The 17,530-nt window shown below is 50.4% G+C and overlaps 3 protein-coding genes across 9 annotated transcripts; all 3 read left to right on the forward strand.

Annotated features, from left to right (window-relative positions):
* The first annotated feature begins 64 nt into the window (after positions 1 to 64).
* LOC108156448 (E3 ubiquitin-protein ligase Rnf220) lies at positions 65 to 1,581 on the forward strand. Its single transcript, XM_017287906.2, has one exon. It carries the CDS (start codon positions 221 to 223, stop codon positions 1,364 to 1,366), a length of 1,146 nt encoding a protein of 381 aa, XP_017143395.2. The 5' UTR covers positions 65 to 220; the 3' UTR covers positions 1,367 to 1,581.
* Positions 1,582 to 3,644: 2,063 nt separating this feature from the next.
* On the forward strand, positions 3,645 to 6,937 carry LOC108156446 (cytoplasmic aconitate hydratase). The gene is made up of 7 exons (XM_017287905.2): positions 3,645 to 3,752; positions 3,808 to 3,900; positions 3,964 to 4,133; positions 4,191 to 4,917; positions 4,980 to 5,080; positions 5,153 to 5,924; positions 5,979 to 6,937. Exons 1-7 carry the CDS (start codon positions 3,740 to 3,742, stop codon positions 6,809 to 6,811), a joined length of 2,709 nt encoding a protein of 902 aa, XP_017143394.2. The 5' UTR covers positions 3,645 to 3,739; the 3' UTR covers positions 6,812 to 6,937.
* Positions 6,938 to 7,834: 897 nt separating this feature from the next.
* LOC108156198 (protein winged eye) lies at positions 7,835 to 17,434 on the forward strand. Of its 7 annotated transcripts, none has more exons than XM_033389008.1 (11): positions 7,835 to 9,189; positions 9,268 to 9,414; positions 11,595 to 11,708; positions 11,851 to 11,967; positions 12,214 to 14,509; positions 14,572 to 15,175; positions 15,235 to 15,517; positions 15,709 to 16,316; positions 16,382 to 16,561; positions 16,628 to 16,789; positions 16,856 to 17,434. In XM_033389008.1, the coding sequence occupies exons 1-11, from the start codon at positions 8,604 to 8,606 to the stop codon at positions 17,129 to 17,131; spliced, it is 5,373 nt and encodes a 1,790-aa protein (XP_033244899.1). In that variant the 5' UTR covers positions 7,835 to 8,603; the 3' UTR covers positions 17,132 to 17,434. The 7 variants fall into 7 exon arrangements, with proteins under 7 accessions (XP_033244899.1, XP_033244901.1, XP_033244902.1 ...); XM_033389010.1 differs by having other exon boundaries at positions 15,736 to 16,316; XM_033389011.1 differs by having other exon boundaries at positions 15,739 to 16,316.
* The last annotated feature ends 96 nt before the right edge of the window (positions 17,435 to 17,530 follow it).

A 17,530-nucleotide genomic window follows, 5' to 3' on the forward strand; every position in this document is an offset into this window, starting at 1 on the left:
GGTGTATATCGATATATCGAAAGTGGACCGTTTCCTGCAAATGGCAAAATCTCAAGTATAGTATGACCGTACTCAAAATATTATTAGGCCGCACCGAAGAACGTAACAAATTGGCGTCGCGTGGCTTTGTGAACAAAAACAATAGCAGACACTAAGTTCCAGGTGAAATTTCGCCAGCTAATTTCTGACAGAAAAGTGCCGCGGAAGGCCTCCAGACACCATGGCCACAGACACAGTGTCCAACGGCGAGAACTATCACCTCCCCAGCGACGACGATGTGATATGCCCCACATGTAATGTCAAAATCAAGCGCTGCCAGGTGGCTGACCACTGCCAGGTGGAAATGGAGCGCCTGCACACAGTGGTTCCACCCATAAGTACACCACCAACATCGACTATTACGACAACCACAACAACATCAACATCACAGTCTGGATCTGGCGGAAGGCAGCCGTGGAGTGTGTTCCAGCGTGTGCAGAAAAATCGCCAGACCCGACAGCGACAACGCACGCGAAAGCGTCCCTCCTCTCCACCAGCGCCGGTGGCTGCCCCACCATCCACCTCCGCCTGTCCCGTGTGCAACAAGAACTTCCCGCAGGGCCGCATCCAGGAGCACGCGAATGAGTGTCTGCGAAACAGCCGCAGAAACGGACAGGCCAACGGTGAACGCCACTCCAGCGACGATACCGACGACAGCGAGGAGTACGAAGAGTACGAGTGGGCTGGCCAGAAGCGCATTCGCGTGTCCACGCTCGTGCAGGGCGGCTATTCGGCCCTGAACATGGGCCAGACCATAAAGTACAATGGCAGCCAACAGGCCAATGAAGACGAGGACGAGGATCTCAATGTGGATGAGGACGATACGCAGATCTACGGGCCCACACAGTATGGGGAAGCAGATGTGATTCCCACGGTGGACGGAGAATCCGGTGGCGATGTCTCGGAGGCAGATGTCACGAACTACGTCCGCAGACTGATTTCTTCCAACGAAGCCCCCAAGTCGAATCATTCCAGCGATGCTACTGCCACTGTGGAGGCTGCCGTTGAGCAGCAGCCAGGGACTGAATCAGCAGCGGCATCCTCCAGGGAGGCGCCATCCACTTCTCGCTCCACGCGGTCGGCCTCTCAGAACCAGCAACTGGTCATCGAGGCCCTAAGGGCCAAGCTGCGCCTCTACGAGAACCAGTCGCAGAGCAAGTTCAAGTGCCTGATCTGCCTCGACGACTACAAGAATCCCGCCATCTCTGTCTCCTGCTGGCATGTGCACTGCGAGCAGTGCTGGTTGCAGACGCTCGGTGCCCGCAAGCTATGCCCGCAGTGCAATTCGATCACGACACCGAAAGACCTGCGTCGGATTTACCTGTAGACAGCAAAAGACGTGCGCCGCATATGCCTAAAGCACCGACTGGTTACCCCGGAGGCTGCGTCTCAGCTTATGCCGCGCCCTGGCTTTCTTTCTGCAGCAGCTCTAGTTTATAATCCTATACGTATATTATTTATAACTATCATACGTGACATAACAATAAGCAGCATTAAAATGTAACTATTACAATAAACCATTGAAAAGCCAATGGTTTCCAGGAATTTCAAGGACTCGAGAGGAGGTCTTCTGTGGCATTACGAGAGTTTTCGAGCAGCACACCAGGAACTGGTCAGCAATCTTGCTTCTTGGCCTTGAGTAGATTGCAAGAAATGAAACGTAGGTTGAAGCAGAACCTGGCCGCCAAGTGACTGATTGAAAATCCTCAAGGATTATGCTTTGATTTAATTGGAAATTAGGCATTAATGGGTATTCAATCCATGGATTTTACTGAAAACGGTTTTCTCTGGAATGCTTAAGGAGTTAAGAGCTGACCTTGGCTGATGCGCCGATGATCCCCAATAAAACATATATTTTCAATTCAGAGTTCGTTGGTGCTCAACATTATTTTATTATATTTGTTTGTAAGCCTCCGGCACGGATATAGCAATCAAGTGAGGGCTTTTTGGTTGCGTGGAGATCGAGGGGGGAGGGGCTCTGGAGTTGCGTGGTGATCGAATGGGGGCTCTGGAGTTGCGTGGAGATCGACTGGTGGATTGTGGTGCGGGTCATGTTGCTGAATTCTGCAGGGGGTAGAACAATCCTTCTCGTCTTACCTTTGTGTTCTTTAGTTCCTTACTTCCCCTGCTATAGTTTGTTATATAGTTACTTATATACTTATATATAAATACCTTAGTAGGTGATTTTTCTTCTATGGATTGCAGGGTGGGGTGAGATCTATCAAATCTGTGGGTCACAGTTGAATTCTTGCCATCTTCTTTGCCTCTTACCTTAATTTTTCATTTTCACATATAATACTATGGTTTTTCCCAATATTGGGTGGTCCGAAACAATGGACTTCACGGCAACATTGTCAATTTGTGATAGGATAGTGGCCTTTAACGCATTGCTTCTGCAGTAAATCAGTGGCGAGTGACTTGTGTTATATTTCTGCATGTATTTATATTCAAAGTCGTAGAGCGAGATGGGCTCATCTAACGATTGCAACAGGCTTGTTGATCGATCGAAAAAATATCGGTCTTCAAGCAGAATTTTGTTCAGTTCATATATCATTTTGACCACTATCACTTTGAGGATAATTCCGTTTTTAGGAGGAGGAGTTTATTCCGTTTTTAAAGATTATTTTGTTGTGTGCATTTTTAGAATCGAGCATAGATTGTGAAATCCGGAAAGTAGGGTTTTGTAACAGTACACTTTGATCAAACAAAACTTGAACACTTTTTGAGCAATGATAATCAAAGTTGTAACCTTTTGGAACTTTTTTTAAAGTTCTTTTGACCTTTTAGGATGAGATTTCAAATGTACTCCTAGAAAGTATCCAGGGAACTGTCCAAACGAGAGCTGAACTAAGAGATGTCCTTAAAATAAAGCTACCCATCGTTTTTCTGTATATACCGTTTAGAGGTCCACTCATACAGATATCAGTGGTATGCACCATACCGTGACACGCTAGAAGAGGGCATTATCCTTGTTCTCACAGATCGCTAGAAAGAGAGAACAACAGAGCAATTAAGTCGCCAAAAAAAATTTATAAGTGGAGAGAGGGGTATAACAGACCGATAGTGTCTTGTTGTTAGTGCTGATTTTTCTATTTATTGTCTCTGAGATCTGGGTGCCCAGCCTTCCTAGAGGTATCCATGACTCCTCCTTGAACAGCTTACAGAATTGGAGAAAAAAAGAGAGAGCGGCATCTGTTGTGGATCCTGGAAGGCAGTGACAGAGTTGTGTGGGAGGAAAGGAAACGGGACGAGGAGGAAGAAAAGGAGTTTCCGGTAAAAATAGAACAGGCCGCACGTCACCTGGGAGAAAAATAAGAAAAATTTGTGATCGTGGAGACGAAGATCCCTCCAAGGCATCAGTGGCAGGCATCAACATCAGCAGAAGCGGCGGACATCGGCAGCAGCAGCCCGGTACACCCCTGACTTCTACGAGATCTAGCTGGAAGCTATAGGCTGGAAACAGGCCTATCAAAGGGGCGGATCATAACAATTAATAACATATATAACTATTTGTTTTTGGCCGTTTCCTCAGCCAATAAAATATGTGCCTTATTTCTCAAAAACCACCGCGTTAAACGGTCTATTACTCGATAGCAACGATATCGATACAGCACCATATCGGCTAAACAGCTGACTTGATAAAAAACATTTATTTCACGAGGTTTTCTGTTTTTGTCTTATTTCCACGACTTGCTTAGTCATGTCCAGCTCCGGTAGGCATTTCTTTGAGTACGCCAAACACTTGATAGAGCTCTAACTGCATTACAGGCGCCAATCCCTTCTCCCATTTCGAGGAATCCTTCACACAAGACGGCAACGTCTACAAGTATTTTGATCTGCCAAAAATTGACAACAAATATGGTAAACTAGGATCCGTTTCTGATCTCCTTGGATGGCAACAGCATTTCTTAATTTATTCGACAGATTCATTGCCCTTCTCCATACGCATTCTGCTGGAGTCTGCGGTGCGGAACTGTGACAACTTCCAGGTGCTGGAAAGGGACGTGAAGAGTATTTTAGACTGGACGCCTGCCCTGAGGCAGGGGACCAGCGATGTCGAGGTTTCCTTCAAGCCAGCGCGTGTCATACTCCAGGTAGAGAGGATTCAAATGTGTGCACCAGTCAAATCTCATACCGTTTGATCTGTTCAGGACTTCACCGGAGTGCCGGCCGTGGTGGACTTTGCAGCAATGCGGGATGCCGTCCTTGACTTGGGCGGCAATCCCGAGAAGATCAATCCCATCTGCCCCGCCGACCTGGTGGTCGATCATTCCGTTCAGGTTGACTTTGCTCGCGTCTCGGATGCCCTAGCGAAAAACCAATCGCTGGAGTTCGAGCGCAACAAGGAACGATTCACATTCCTCAAGTGGGGCGCCCGGGCGTTCAACAACATGCTGATTGTGCCCCCGGGCTCCGGCATTGTGCACCAGGTGAACTTGGAGTACTTGGCCCGCGTTGTCTTTGAGAACGATGCCACGGATGGCTCGAAGATCCTCTATCCCGACAGCGTCGTTGGCACCGACTCCCACACGACCATGATCAATGGTCTGGGCGTGCTCGGCTGGGGTGTGGGCGGCATTGAGGCGGAGGCCGTGATGTTGGGACAGTCAATCTCTATGCTACTGCCCGAAGTCATTGGCTACAAGCTGGTCGGAAAGCTCGGTCCCCTGGCCACCTCAACCGATTTGGTGCTGACCATTACCAAGCATCTGCGTCAGCTGGGCGTCGTTGGCAAGTTCGTGGAGTTCTATGGTCCCGGTGTGGCTGAGCTGAGCATCGCTGATCGTGCGACCATCAGCAACATGTGCCCCGAGTATGGAGCCACCGTTGGCTACTTCCCCATCGACGAGAACACGCTCAGCTACATGCGGCAGACGAGTCAGTATTGAAAGCAATCGTATAGAAAGAATGTACATATATTAATCTGATATCCACTGCAGATCGATCTGAGAAGAAAATCGATATCATTCGGGAGTATCTGAAGGCCACGCGACAATTGCGAGATTACTCTCTGGAAGATCAGAATCCCACGTACACAGAGGTAGGTGTCCTTTCTGTTTTGTGCGTTTGTTTGTTTCTGACTAACCCTTAAATGTGTCGCTATCGTTTGCAGACTGTTACCTTGGATCTTTCCACAGTGGTCACATCGGTTTCGGGCCCCAAACGGCCGCACGATCGTGTCTCCGTTTCGAGCATGTTTGAGGATTTCAAATCGTGCCTCACCAGTCCCGTGGGCTTCAAAGGATTCGCTATATCGCCAGATGCTTTGGCCGCTAGCGGAGAGTTCCAATGGGATGATGGGAAAACCTACAAGATACGTCACGGGTCTGTGGTCATTGCAGCGATTACTTCCTGTACGAACACGTCGAATCCATCCGTGATGCTGGGCGCCGGTCTGCTGGCTAAGAATGCCGTGGAGAAGGGGCTCAGCATTTTGCCGTACATCAAGACATCGCTGTCGCCGGGATCTGGTGTGGTTACCTATTACCTGAAGGAGTCGGGCGTCATTCCGTACCTGGAGCAGCTGGGCTTCGACATTGTCGGCTATGGCTGCATGACCTGCATTGGCAACTCGGGACCGCTGGAGGAGAATGTGGTCAACACCATCGAGAAGAACGGTCTCGTTTGCTGCGGTGTTCTGTCCGGCAATCGGAACTTCGAGGGTCGCATACATCCCAACACGCGGGCCAACTATCTGGCCAGTCCCCTACTGGTGATTGCCTATGCCATAGCTGGACGCGTGGACATTGACTTTGAGACGCAGCCACTGGGCGTGGATGGCAGCGGGAAGAGTGTGTTCCTGCGTGACATTTGGCCGACACGCAGCCAGATTCATGAGGTGGAGCGCAAACACGTCATTCCGGCCATGTTCCAGGAGGTCTACAGTGAGTGTGAGAAATTCAATCAATTATATTCTTTAAACTTCTGTTTTTTCCAAGGCAAAATCGAACTTGGCTCTGAGGATTGGCAAACCCTTGAGGTCTCCGATAGCAATCTGTATCCCTGGAGCGGAACGTCCACTTATATCAAACGACCTCCCTTCTTTGAGGGCATGACCCGGCAACTGCCGAAGCTGGGCAGCATTGAGAGAGCGCGCTGCCTGCTCTTCCTGGGCGACTCTGTGACTACGGATCACATTTCGCCAGCGGGCTCCATTGCCAGAAATTCGCCGGCTGCGCGCTATTTGGCCGAGCGCAATCTTACACCTCGGGACTTCAATTCATATGGTTCGCGACGCGGCAACGATGCGGTGATGGCCCGTGGAACCTTCGCCAACATACGCCTGGTGAACAAACTGGCCTCAAAGACCGGGCCGCGAACAGTGCACATACCCAGCCAGCAGGAGATGGATATTTTCGATGCCGCCGATCGATATCGGGACGAGGGAACGCCCTTGGTGTTGGTTGTCGGCAAGGATTACGGCAGTGGCAGCTCCCGCGACTGGGCCGCAAAAGGCCCTTTTCTCCTGGGCATAAAGGCTGTCATTGCGGAGTCGTACGAGCGTATACATCGTTCGAATTTAGTCGGCATGGGTATCATTCCCCTGCAGTTCCTGCCGGGCCAAGGCGCCGAGTCCTTGAACCTGACCGGTCGGGAGTTGTATAACATTGCCCTCCCCGAGAGCGACGAATTGAAGCCGGGCCAGAGAGTTCAAGTCGAGGCCGATGGTAATGTTTTCGAGACGACGCTGCGCTTCGATACCGAGGTGGACATTACGTACTACAAGAATGGCGGTATTCTAAACTACATGATACGAAAGATGCTGGACTAGATCATATTTGTATCTTTTTTTTTTTTATATTCCAAGTGCATTTCTAACAAAAATATTTTTGTACTATGTGACGGGTAATAAAATTTAAAATTGTATATGGGCGCGACTGGGCCTGCCCATCGGTTATGCAGCTGTGAGAAACGAACTAACGCGTCGGCGGCCAACCGATGTTTTCAGAACAAGAAATCGATACACCATCGAAAATTTTAAAAACTTCAGAAATTTAGTTTTTGTTATATATTGTACCAGTTTAGCTCAAAATGCCGGAGTGGATCCCCCAGGATATCAGGATACAGTTTCCTGTTTCTCAGTTTTTTACAGAGAGCTAACCATAGACGTACTATGTACATACATATATCGAGATCGGGATCGAGATATGCAGATATACAGAAAAAAAATCCAAAAGATAGTATCCTAATATTAAATTAGCGAAATAGAGTATACAAAAGTTCATACAACCGTTTGACAAGCAACAAGTGTTCAAATAACATCAACATGTACGAAATGACGTGACATTCAATACTCACTACGTTACTTTTCATACTAATTTACGTTTTATGCTTTAACTTCATTTGTTTAAACCTTATTTTAGACACAATCCAAATAAGGGAGTCTTTGAAATCAACCAATTTTGTAGAAAATTGATTCATCATTTGGATAAAATTATGTCTTCAGTACTGATTATCCTAGCTAGCTAGTAATACTAAACCGAATATCAAAATGGAGAAGTATGATATCCGGTCATGGACAGAGAACGATTAGCCCATTGTCGACCAGTTGGTATTAAAATACACTCCACGAAAATGATGAATCTTGAAGAATTTTAGCGCTGTTAAGGTGAACGATATCGTAGTCTTTCTTCAGGCAAAGATGAAGGATAGGGTGGTCCTAAAATATAAATGATTATTATAATTATTCGTATTATTTTGCGCGGTTTAACTCAAGAAGTTATCCTGTTTAAATAAAGGGGCTTGAGTGGGCTCAGTTCGTTTTTTCATCGGTATATTTCGGAATTTTTCTGAGGGTTAGACGGTATATTTTTATTGATAAGTCCGCTGTGACAGACTTTTTCCAGGGATTTCTAATTCGCAGAAACAATAAAAATAAATAAAAATCCGCGCGGTCGTAAACAGTGTGCCATCTTGTAGATGGAATCGCGTTGGGAATACGTTGAACGCGCCACGACCTATGGAAATATCGCGCTGTCCACACAGCACAACGTCGCGCCTCCGCCTTCGCCCGTGCCGTCGCCACCTCCGACTCGACTCGACTCTGCCCAGTGCTTGTGCTTGGGGGGACTCTAGCAGCAGAGAGCACACAGGTCCAGTTTTGAACACATAGATATATATTGCAAGTTGCATACGTCGCGTCGTGTGGATTATGTCATTTATTTATAAAAACACAAAGGTACAAAACCGTTGAATGTTGCACCAAAAAACAGAGAAAACCTGTAAAAATGTAGACTGTGTGTCCGTCTCTCTGCGTGTGTGTGCGTGTGTGTGTGAGTGAGTGTGTGCCGCAGATAATGGATGTTTTAGTTGTGGCCGTTTAAATATATACATATGTACATAGATATATAGAGATATATGTACATAGAATAGTCCGTACGCAAAGTATATGCGTCTCAGCACGTCGCCGATTCTGCGAGCCCAAGACCGAGCCCGACCCAAAGTGTCCCCTCCCCGGAGTCCCCAGGGGCCAATGCGCGCGAGCAATGCCGCTGCCCCTCCTCCGATCTAGCAACAGCTCAAAGAATCCAACAATTTTGGAGTAACTATAAAAATATCAACCAATGGCCACATTCAATGGGAACGCCACCAGCAATGCCGCGGATGTCCTGAGTTCCTCGGTTGCCGCTGCCACAGCAACAGCCACATTTCTAGTGCCCACCACAACGACCCAAGCAGCAGGAGCCCACATTGGAGTGCCGCCATCGTTGCATCTTGATCAGTTTGGGGGCTATATGAGCACGGGGGCTGTCACGCCGCTCCATCACCACCAGCAGACCAACTCCTCCTACACCTTTGTGCAGATCAAACGCGAGCCTTGCCAGGTATCCGAGATTAGTTCCAACAATTGCCATCAGCAGCAGCAGCAGCATCATCAGAACCACCAGCCGCTAAACCACCACCAACACCACCACCACCACCAGCAGCAGCAGCAACAGCACCACCACCAGCAGCAGCAGCAGCATCATCATCTTCAATCATCATCTGCATCACTCACAGCCGCTGGTCTGGGCACAGTGTCCTCCTCCGTAACCGCATCAGCCACCTCCAAGACCATGTCTTCGTCCACACTAACGACTCTCGTTAAGATCGAGGCACCATCCCCCAAAGTGTCCGATCTAGAAAAGTCAAATGGCAATGGCAGCACAAGTAGGTTTCCCCCTCATCTTCCCCTCCTCCCCCCTGGTCTCCTCTCAACGCCATTATTTTCGTTATTTTTATGCTTAGGCAATTCCGTGCCCATTGGTATTGCCGTGGCCCGGAAACGGCCGCAGGAAGCCCTGGTGTCGGCACTGACCAACCCGGCAGCGTTACCTCTGCAGCAACCACTCAGCAAGGACATGAACTGCTTCGGCATACGCGTCGCTGACTTGAGTAAGTGTTGGACGGGGCCTCATCGGCAGCATCTAATTTAATTTAAGAGCTCCAGCTTTGTCTGTGTGTGTTGTGTGTGTGTGTGTGAGAGAGCCTCTAATGAGCGCTGGCCAGCCGACCCGTCCCCAGGGGCATCGTTATGATGCTTATAAAGCGAGCGACCAGGACACGGCCGTCGTTCAATTATCCCGCTAATAAGATTTCAACAAACATTGAAAAATTCCTTCAGTCCGTCCGCCCCCCGCTCCAGTTCTTGAGTTGAGGGTGTCTCTGTCGCCGTAAACACCCCGTCAGAGTTGAGAGGGCAGAAATCATATGATGTGAGATGATGGCCGCCTGCTGTGTGGCTGTCGTTGTTGTGACAGCGGCTGACTCGCTGCGACCCACCCCTCACGAATTCTTTAATATTAAAACGTAGATATTGTATATGAAATATATAAGGAAACCGGTGGTAAATCATACGAACTTCTAAAGCGGAAATAAAACGAAAGTGAAACACACATTTTGCGAATCCAAAGAGAGGTCATCATGGACTTGCGAATGCTCTACGAAGGCATTGGCATTTGAGAAACGACAATTGAAACAGACTAGCCTTCCAATATCATTCTATTACAGTCGAAATTCCATATAGCGAATCTCAAGGGGCATTTGTTATACGGAAAACTCGTAATATAAAGTTCAGTTTTAGGGGATATAGAAAACTTCGTTGTACGGAATAGAGATGTTCTAACTTTATAAATTCTCTTTACATTCCAATATCATTAAAATATCTCTCAAACAAAACAAAACATGAACGCCATTTTAGGCGCTTAAGCATTTCTTGGGACCAAGTCGTGTCTTGAGCCTCGTTCCAGCATTCCACTCGTACTTGTGGGTGTCTCTAAAGACTGTGTATTTTGTTATTAGCTTCTGGGCACCGACTCAGCTGCCCAAGGCATAGAGCAAACCGACAAACCATAGAGGCGCAACGGAGGCAACATAGGCGAAAAGCACGCAGTTACCTTACATCAGGCAAATCGCCGCCATATAACCAGCTTTTAGGTGCGTCATGCAACATCTTGGCCATTGGCATAGTCATTGGTTTAAAGAACCTTCAGCTAAGCTATAGACCAGCGGTGGCCAGGGTACCAGCAGTCCAATAGCAGTACAAATAGGCCATTTTGTTGCATCATGCACATGCAATGTATGTTTTTTAATGTTTAATGTAATGCTCTTCCTTTAGCAGCAATTGCTTGAGCATCTCGGAGTAGAGGATCAACCGAACGCCCATACAGGGGATCCATACAGGGAATCCACGCTCTCTTTGAACGATCCGACTCCCGATAGACAGTCTATATAAAGTATAGAAGAATATTTGTACAAAGTTTAGGGCACCAATAGATTCGGTGATGGCTTGTACGCTTCAAAGAAACCCGGTCTCGTGTGTGTGTGCGTGGGCGGAGAAGGGCATCGAAGCGCGAATCTAAAGACGGATTACTCATAGGCAGTGCTCTCGGGTGGGTGTTTTCCGACAACTTAGCGACGGCTGCTGCGGCCCCGAGAACAAGAAGAAGAAGTTGGTTGTCGAGGGGAAATGCCACAAGGGATGCTCAAGCTGTGTAGAGTGAACATTGACTGGTTGCTGGCAGGAGCAGGGATCCAGGAATACGACACGATGAAAGTGGTTTGGGTAACATGACCATATGGCAATGGTCCCTGGCCGTGGTGCCCTTCCGTACGGATTCTATTTATATCCACTTTTGGTGGGTAGTTTCCAAGACACAGGCTTACGGGCTGACAGGCTGCCCAAAAGATGGAGTCACTTGTCAAATAATGTAGCAGTAATTGTGTTTTTAAAATGGGATCCGAAGGGGAATACAGACACAGCCGTGTATCTGTGTGACTGTCATTATTTAGATGGTTTTTAATAGCTCTCTTGTAATGTAATGCAATTAGAGAGCGGCAGGATGTACGCTTTAATCGAATTGCTTGTGGAATTATTCAGCCACAGGCCATGTGGGGGGTGGGCTCTGGGGGAGGCTGTACTGCATAGTTCAAGGACATTGGAATATTTTCCGTATACATACGAAACAGGACTGGCTGTTCTTGAAGTCCTGCCGGAGTAGAAAAGATAATTGAATTTTTGGACACGATTTATGTATAATCGAATTTGTGTGTGCTTGTGTGTGTGTGTGTTGCAGGTGCCACCAGTTGCGGCAATCTGTACTTTACGGGCAACGGCGACCTGATGACCACCGGCACGGCCACAGCGGAGGATATGAACCGTACCCCATCGACATTCTGGCAATACCCAAGTGAGTAAAGCACCCATACCCCCACCCAGAGCACACAAATGCCACATATCCTGCCGATATCCCCCGTATCGTGTTTCTCTATCTATCTCCTCCTCTATTTGGGTTCTTTTTCTCTTTTCTTTTTTCGTTGCGTTTTTTGTAGATGCATTACCCATTGAATCAGTGATTTCCATGTCCCCCGCCACGGTGGGCCTGCAATATACGCGGGAGGCCAACCGCGGACAGGTGGTGCTGCTGCCGGCCGCCCCAGCAGCGCTCGGTAAGTCCTTGTGCCCCATACAACATACGACATACGACATACGACATTCTGCACTCCACATTGCATGCACGGAATTTCCTAGAATTTCTAGAATTTGATTTCGAAAACTGTATCGCCAAAAAACCAAACCAAAACAAAACAAAACTAATTCATGCTTTTATAACTACGCTTCTCTCCTCCTCCCCTCCGACGTGTCCTGTATCCGAAATTCAAATCCAATTCCAAAAAATGTCTCCATGCACACAGCAGGCATATCAAATTTTCCCCTCTTAACGCCCACAGATCCGTTCCAGCAGGCCGCGGCGGCTGCGGCTGCCACAGCCTTTGTCTGGCCCTCCTACATACCCCAGGCGACAGCTCCCGGCGGCTCTGCGGCCGCTGCCGCAGCGGCTGCTGCTGCTGCCGCCCTCCAGCCGCCGCCCAACTTGTTCTTCAATTCGATGGGCATGGGTGGCCACTCGACACTAGGCCCCACGCCGTCGTACGCCTCCACGCTGCAGCTGTACCTGGCCGCGGCGGCCAATGCGTCGGGCAGCTCGACCCTGTGCCAGCACAGCAGCAATCAACAGACGAGCAGCACCACCACCACCAACTCCACGATCAACCTGAGCCTGGCAGCGGCCGTGGCGGCCAGCGCGGGGGTCACGAGCAGCACCAGCAGCCTCAGTTCGAGCAGCTCGCGGTTCCTCAGCCTGGCGGCTGCGGCTCAGTCGACGCCCATTGGATCGCTGCTGTGGCCGCCGCAGGGCATGAAAGTGGAGGACTATTCGACGCACCCTCCACTGCCGCTGGCCCTGCCGCCGCTGGTGCCGCTGGAGACGACGACGACGCGCGACAAGGAGCAGGCTCTGAATCTGATGCGTCTGCCCACGCCCCCCACCTCGGCCACCATGGATGGGGCCACGGCTGCTGCGATGGGAACGGGCCATCCGATGCATCATCAAATGTTTCAGCCGATGGCCGGCCACTCCGCCGCAGCCACGCCGGCGCTGCTGAATCTGTCCATGCATGGCGCCGCCAGTGAAATGTCTGCTGCCGGCACACCCATGCCTGGTGGTGCATGCGATGAGGCGGCGGCGGCTGCGCTCAACTTTAAGCTGCACGCGCCCCTGACGCCGCAGACGCCGCCGCGTCTGGCGGAGGTGGCAATGCCACTGTCGCAGGGATCCCTTCTGCCGCAGATGCAGGATGTCAACATCCAAACGGATACGCCCGTGTGCAGCGAGGATGAGAGCTTGAGCTACCCCTGTCCACCCCTGACCAGGACGGGAGTCAATGAGCCAATGACAGAGGAAGCCCTGACGATTTCCCTGGTCCAGCCACTGGAACTGACCAAACCCAGTGAAGTGCCAACCGAGTGCCATACCCAGACCCAAACCCATGCCCATACCCAATCCCAGACCCAGACCCAGAACCAGACCAATCCAGTGTCCAGTGACATTCAACCCAGTGCCAGTCATGATTCGGCGGAACAGATCCCTCCACCGCCGGCCATGGAAACACCACAGACAGCGCCCGAAGATCTGACGGGGCTGGAGCTGCTCTCGAACATCAGTACCAATAGCACACCGTTTGTGCGTGTGAAACAGGAGCCGATGGAGCACATCGAGCACACTGCACACCCGGTGGCGCCCCCGCCTCCGCCTCCGCCTTCGATGCCGCTGCAGCCGGTTATGCCGCCGCAGCCAATGATGGAATTGGAGACGACTCCGCAGGAGCCGTTGGGCGGCCTGAAGCTGCTGTGCGCCTTGGCCGAGCAGCGTATCCAGGAAGAGGTGGTGCAGGGTAGCAGCCTCTTTGCCACGCCCTATTCGCGCTCGCCCAGTCCCACGCCGACGCCGCCAGCATCAGCGCCGGGCACGCCCACGCCCACGCAGAAGCACATGCACACGCACACGACTGGCGGTGGGTCAGAGGGAAATTCCTGCTTTGGTTTTGTGCCACCAGCAGCAGCAGCAGCAGGAGGAGGATCGGTGTTCTCCTCATCATCTTCCTTTCAAATGCCATTAAACTCGCCAGCATTTCCATCCATGCAGGGCATTGAGCTGCCCACCACGTCGCTGCAGTGCGTCGATCCGAGCCCCCCCAAGCGCAAGAAGCACAAACATTCCAAGTCCTCATCCACCGAGAGCCGAAAGTCGGCGCGTTGCAGCAAGAAGAGCAAAAAGAAGCATCGGCGGAGCAACAGCCGTCAGCAGCAGTTCGAGCAGCCGTTGCCGATGGAAGACGATGACATGCACCTGCACGACGAGGAGCTGCAGTCGGAGCTAAAGAACGCCCTGCAGACCATGCATCCCTCTTATGCGCAGCGCTTTGGCAACGAGGTGTTCAACATAATGGACAGCAGCATGCGGATGCGTTTGGCCAACGTATCGCGTCAGTATCGCAAGACGAAGAAGAAGCTGGACGAGATATCCAAGCTGAAGAAGAAGCGAAAGGGTCACAAGTTGCAGCAGCAGCAACAGCAGCCAGTCCAGCCAATCCAATCGCCGCTGCAACAGCCACAGCTGACGCTCAGCTCAACGCTGTCCAGTGTCCTGGGGTAAGTGCGGAGGGTTCCAAGTCCAAGCAAAACATTAATTAAATCTCCTTTCAACCCTTTAGAACTTCATCACCGCTGCGCGATTACAAATTCCCGAAATTCTCAAGCAGCAACCTGCAGGCGTCGAGCTTCCTGCGCTTCCCGGAGAAGACGACACACTCGTTTCCGCCACCGCCGCCGCCCCACCAGCCACAGACAGAGCCCAGTCCCTTGCCGAACAGTGGCTTAACAATTACCTCATCGTTTGTACGCCTCGAGCCGTCGGCGCTGGACGCGGCCGTTGCACCGATTGCGCCCATAGCTACCTCCATATCCTCCTCCACATCCTCCTCCCCGTCGGCTGCGGCGCACAAGCAATCGTCGTCCGCCTCGTTGGTGCGCAGGAAGCGGAAGCTAAAGGCGATCGACTCTGGTGGCGGCAACGGCAACGGCCCAACGGCCCCCACAGAGACCAAGCGAAGGGCCAGCGCCACGGATCGCGAGCTGCAGCTGACCAGCGAGCATCTGTACCGCGACGAAACGCGCGTTCTCACCGACATGGGTGGGCTCTTCTATGCGGGCGTGATGAAGCCGCTGCGACCGCCAGATGTCTATGCCATCACGCTGGACGGAGAGCGCGGCAACAAGTCGCATGTGATGTCGCGCGAGGATATACTCAAGGATACGGTGAGTGCGAGTGTTCGTCTCTGTTCAGCAATCAGGCAATCAATCAATCTTTGTGGCAGATCCTGGAGATGGCGCCCAAGAGCGTGGAGTGTGTGCCGGTGGGCACGCGCCTGTGTGCCTATTGGAGTCAGCAGTACCGATGCCTTTATCCGGGCCGTGCCATTGAGTCGGAACCAGCTGTTGAGGGTGTCCTGACGGCAGCAGCAGCAGGGGCAGGAGCAGGTGCCGTCAGCACGCCGACCCATACGCCGGACTTTGTCAGCGTGGAGTTCGATGACGGGGACAGCGGCAGGATCCGCTTGCAGAATATACGGCTGCTACTCAGCGACTATCCCATAGCAGGTGTGTATGCAGGGGGTACTACCAGGGGGCATTGCGGGCCATCCATTCTGCCATCTTTCCTGTCATTTGGTTTCTCGTCCACGCGTGCTGTGTGTTTTTGTGGTTGTCTTTGTTCGTGCCTTTATTTACTTCTTTGTTATTTTCGTTGATCCTCCCGCCTTTTGCCCCACATCCAACCCACATGGAACCAGAGTACAACGATAATCCCCTCTACTCAGTAGGCAAGCAGAAGCGCGGCGCTCTGCGCAGTGGGGAGATTGGTGGACTTCGCTGCACTTCGCAGGAGCCTGCCCACATTTCCGGCTGCGAGGACTCGCACAGCCATCACAGTGCGGTCATGAATAGTGATAACACCACCTCACTGGCTGCCACCATGGAGCTGTTCACGCAGCGCAGCGAGAAGAAGCGTCTGAAGAAGAGCCTCAAGAAGATTTCGAGGGCACAGAATGGCGCCGCCGGCGGTTGTGGTTCCCTGGCAGTGGCTGCCGCCTCGAATGAAGGCGTAGCCGATCTAACCACATCTGGCGATGCTGGCGGCGGCGTCGATGAGGCCGCCGGCCGTAAACACCATAAGCACAAGAAACGCAAGAAGCACAAGAAACATCACCGCAAGAATGGCAGCGAGGAGCCGGAACAACAGCAGGACTTTTCAACGACAGCGGAGAATGTTCCTGAGCCGACGGCGGCTGTCCCTGCGTCAAATACAAACCGCGTCAAGATGGAGGTCAAAGTGAAGACGGAACATTTGGATATGGAAGAGGAGAGTGCCTCCAATCTGATGTCTGAGATATCCGATGAGGTAACTTTCTTAACACAGTATCCAATATCTGCTTCACTTACTCCCCTCCTTTTTTTCGCCTGCAGGCCAAGGGCGAGGATCTGGTCGGGCATAACAACTCCAAGGGTAGCAGCAAGATAGCCGCCTTTCTGCCGGAGCGGCAGCTGTGGGGTTGGAATGGCGTTGCCTACCGCAAGGGGGGCGTCAAGGGCCGAGCCAGAAAGCAATTTTACAAAACAATCAAAAGGGGCAAGGAGACCATCACGGTAGGTCCCTGAATTTGGTTCAGTTTCAGTTTAAAGATTGATTCGAATTTTGCGCGGTTCATTTAGGTCGGGGACAGTGCAGTATTTCTATCGACGGGCAGACCGGATCGTCCCTATATCGGACGCATTGAGTCCATGTGGGAGACCAGCACAGGCAATAAGGTGGTGCGAGTGGCGTGGTTCTATCATCCGGAGGAGACGACTGGCTGCCCAAAGTTGAAGTATCCGGTAAGAGTCTTCTTATTTTCAATGAAAGGTAATCAATTCTAATCCACTATTCCATCCATTCTATAGGGTGCTCTGTTCGAATCGTCGCACGATGATGAGAACGATGTGCAGACCATTTCGCACCGGTGCGAAGTGCTGCACTTTGGGCACTACTTTGAGAAGTTCGGTGCCGATTCGAAGCAATATCAATCTATATACGATAACAATGATACATATTATTTAGCGGGGCACTATAACCCAAGGTTACAAGTGCTAAAACTACAAGACGATATTCCAACTCTCGAAGAGCTGCAGGATACAAATACTACTACTACAACTACAACTACAACTATTGAGGATTAAGCAGAATGAATGATGGATCATTGCTAGGCATGGCATGATTAGGCATAGTGCATACAAAACTATATATATACAATATATATACACACATTTTACATTATATTTTACTATACGCGCGGAACAGCAGAAAAGAGAAAGCATATATATACCTATATGTATACAAATATTATGTACTTCTATATATATTTTAAATGTATTATGTAGTTCAACAAAAACTCGGAAAAAAACAAACAAAAAAAGGACATTTAGCAGCGAAAGTAAACGAGAGAGTTAGAGAGAGAGAGAGAGAGAGAGAGAGAGAACAAGGTACTAAGCAACAACCACTAAAATGTATGTGTAGTTACGAGAAGCGCAAGCAATTTTAAGTATAATTTTTTGTATAAAGATGCTGTAAAACGCGTC

Source organism: Drosophila miranda, chromosome 2, assembly GCF_003369915.1.
Source record: "Drosophila miranda strain MSH22 chromosome 2, D.miranda_PacBio2.1, whole genome shotgun sequence".
Taxonomy (NCBI): domain Eukaryota; kingdom Metazoa; phylum Arthropoda; class Insecta; order Diptera; family Drosophilidae; genus Drosophila; species Drosophila miranda.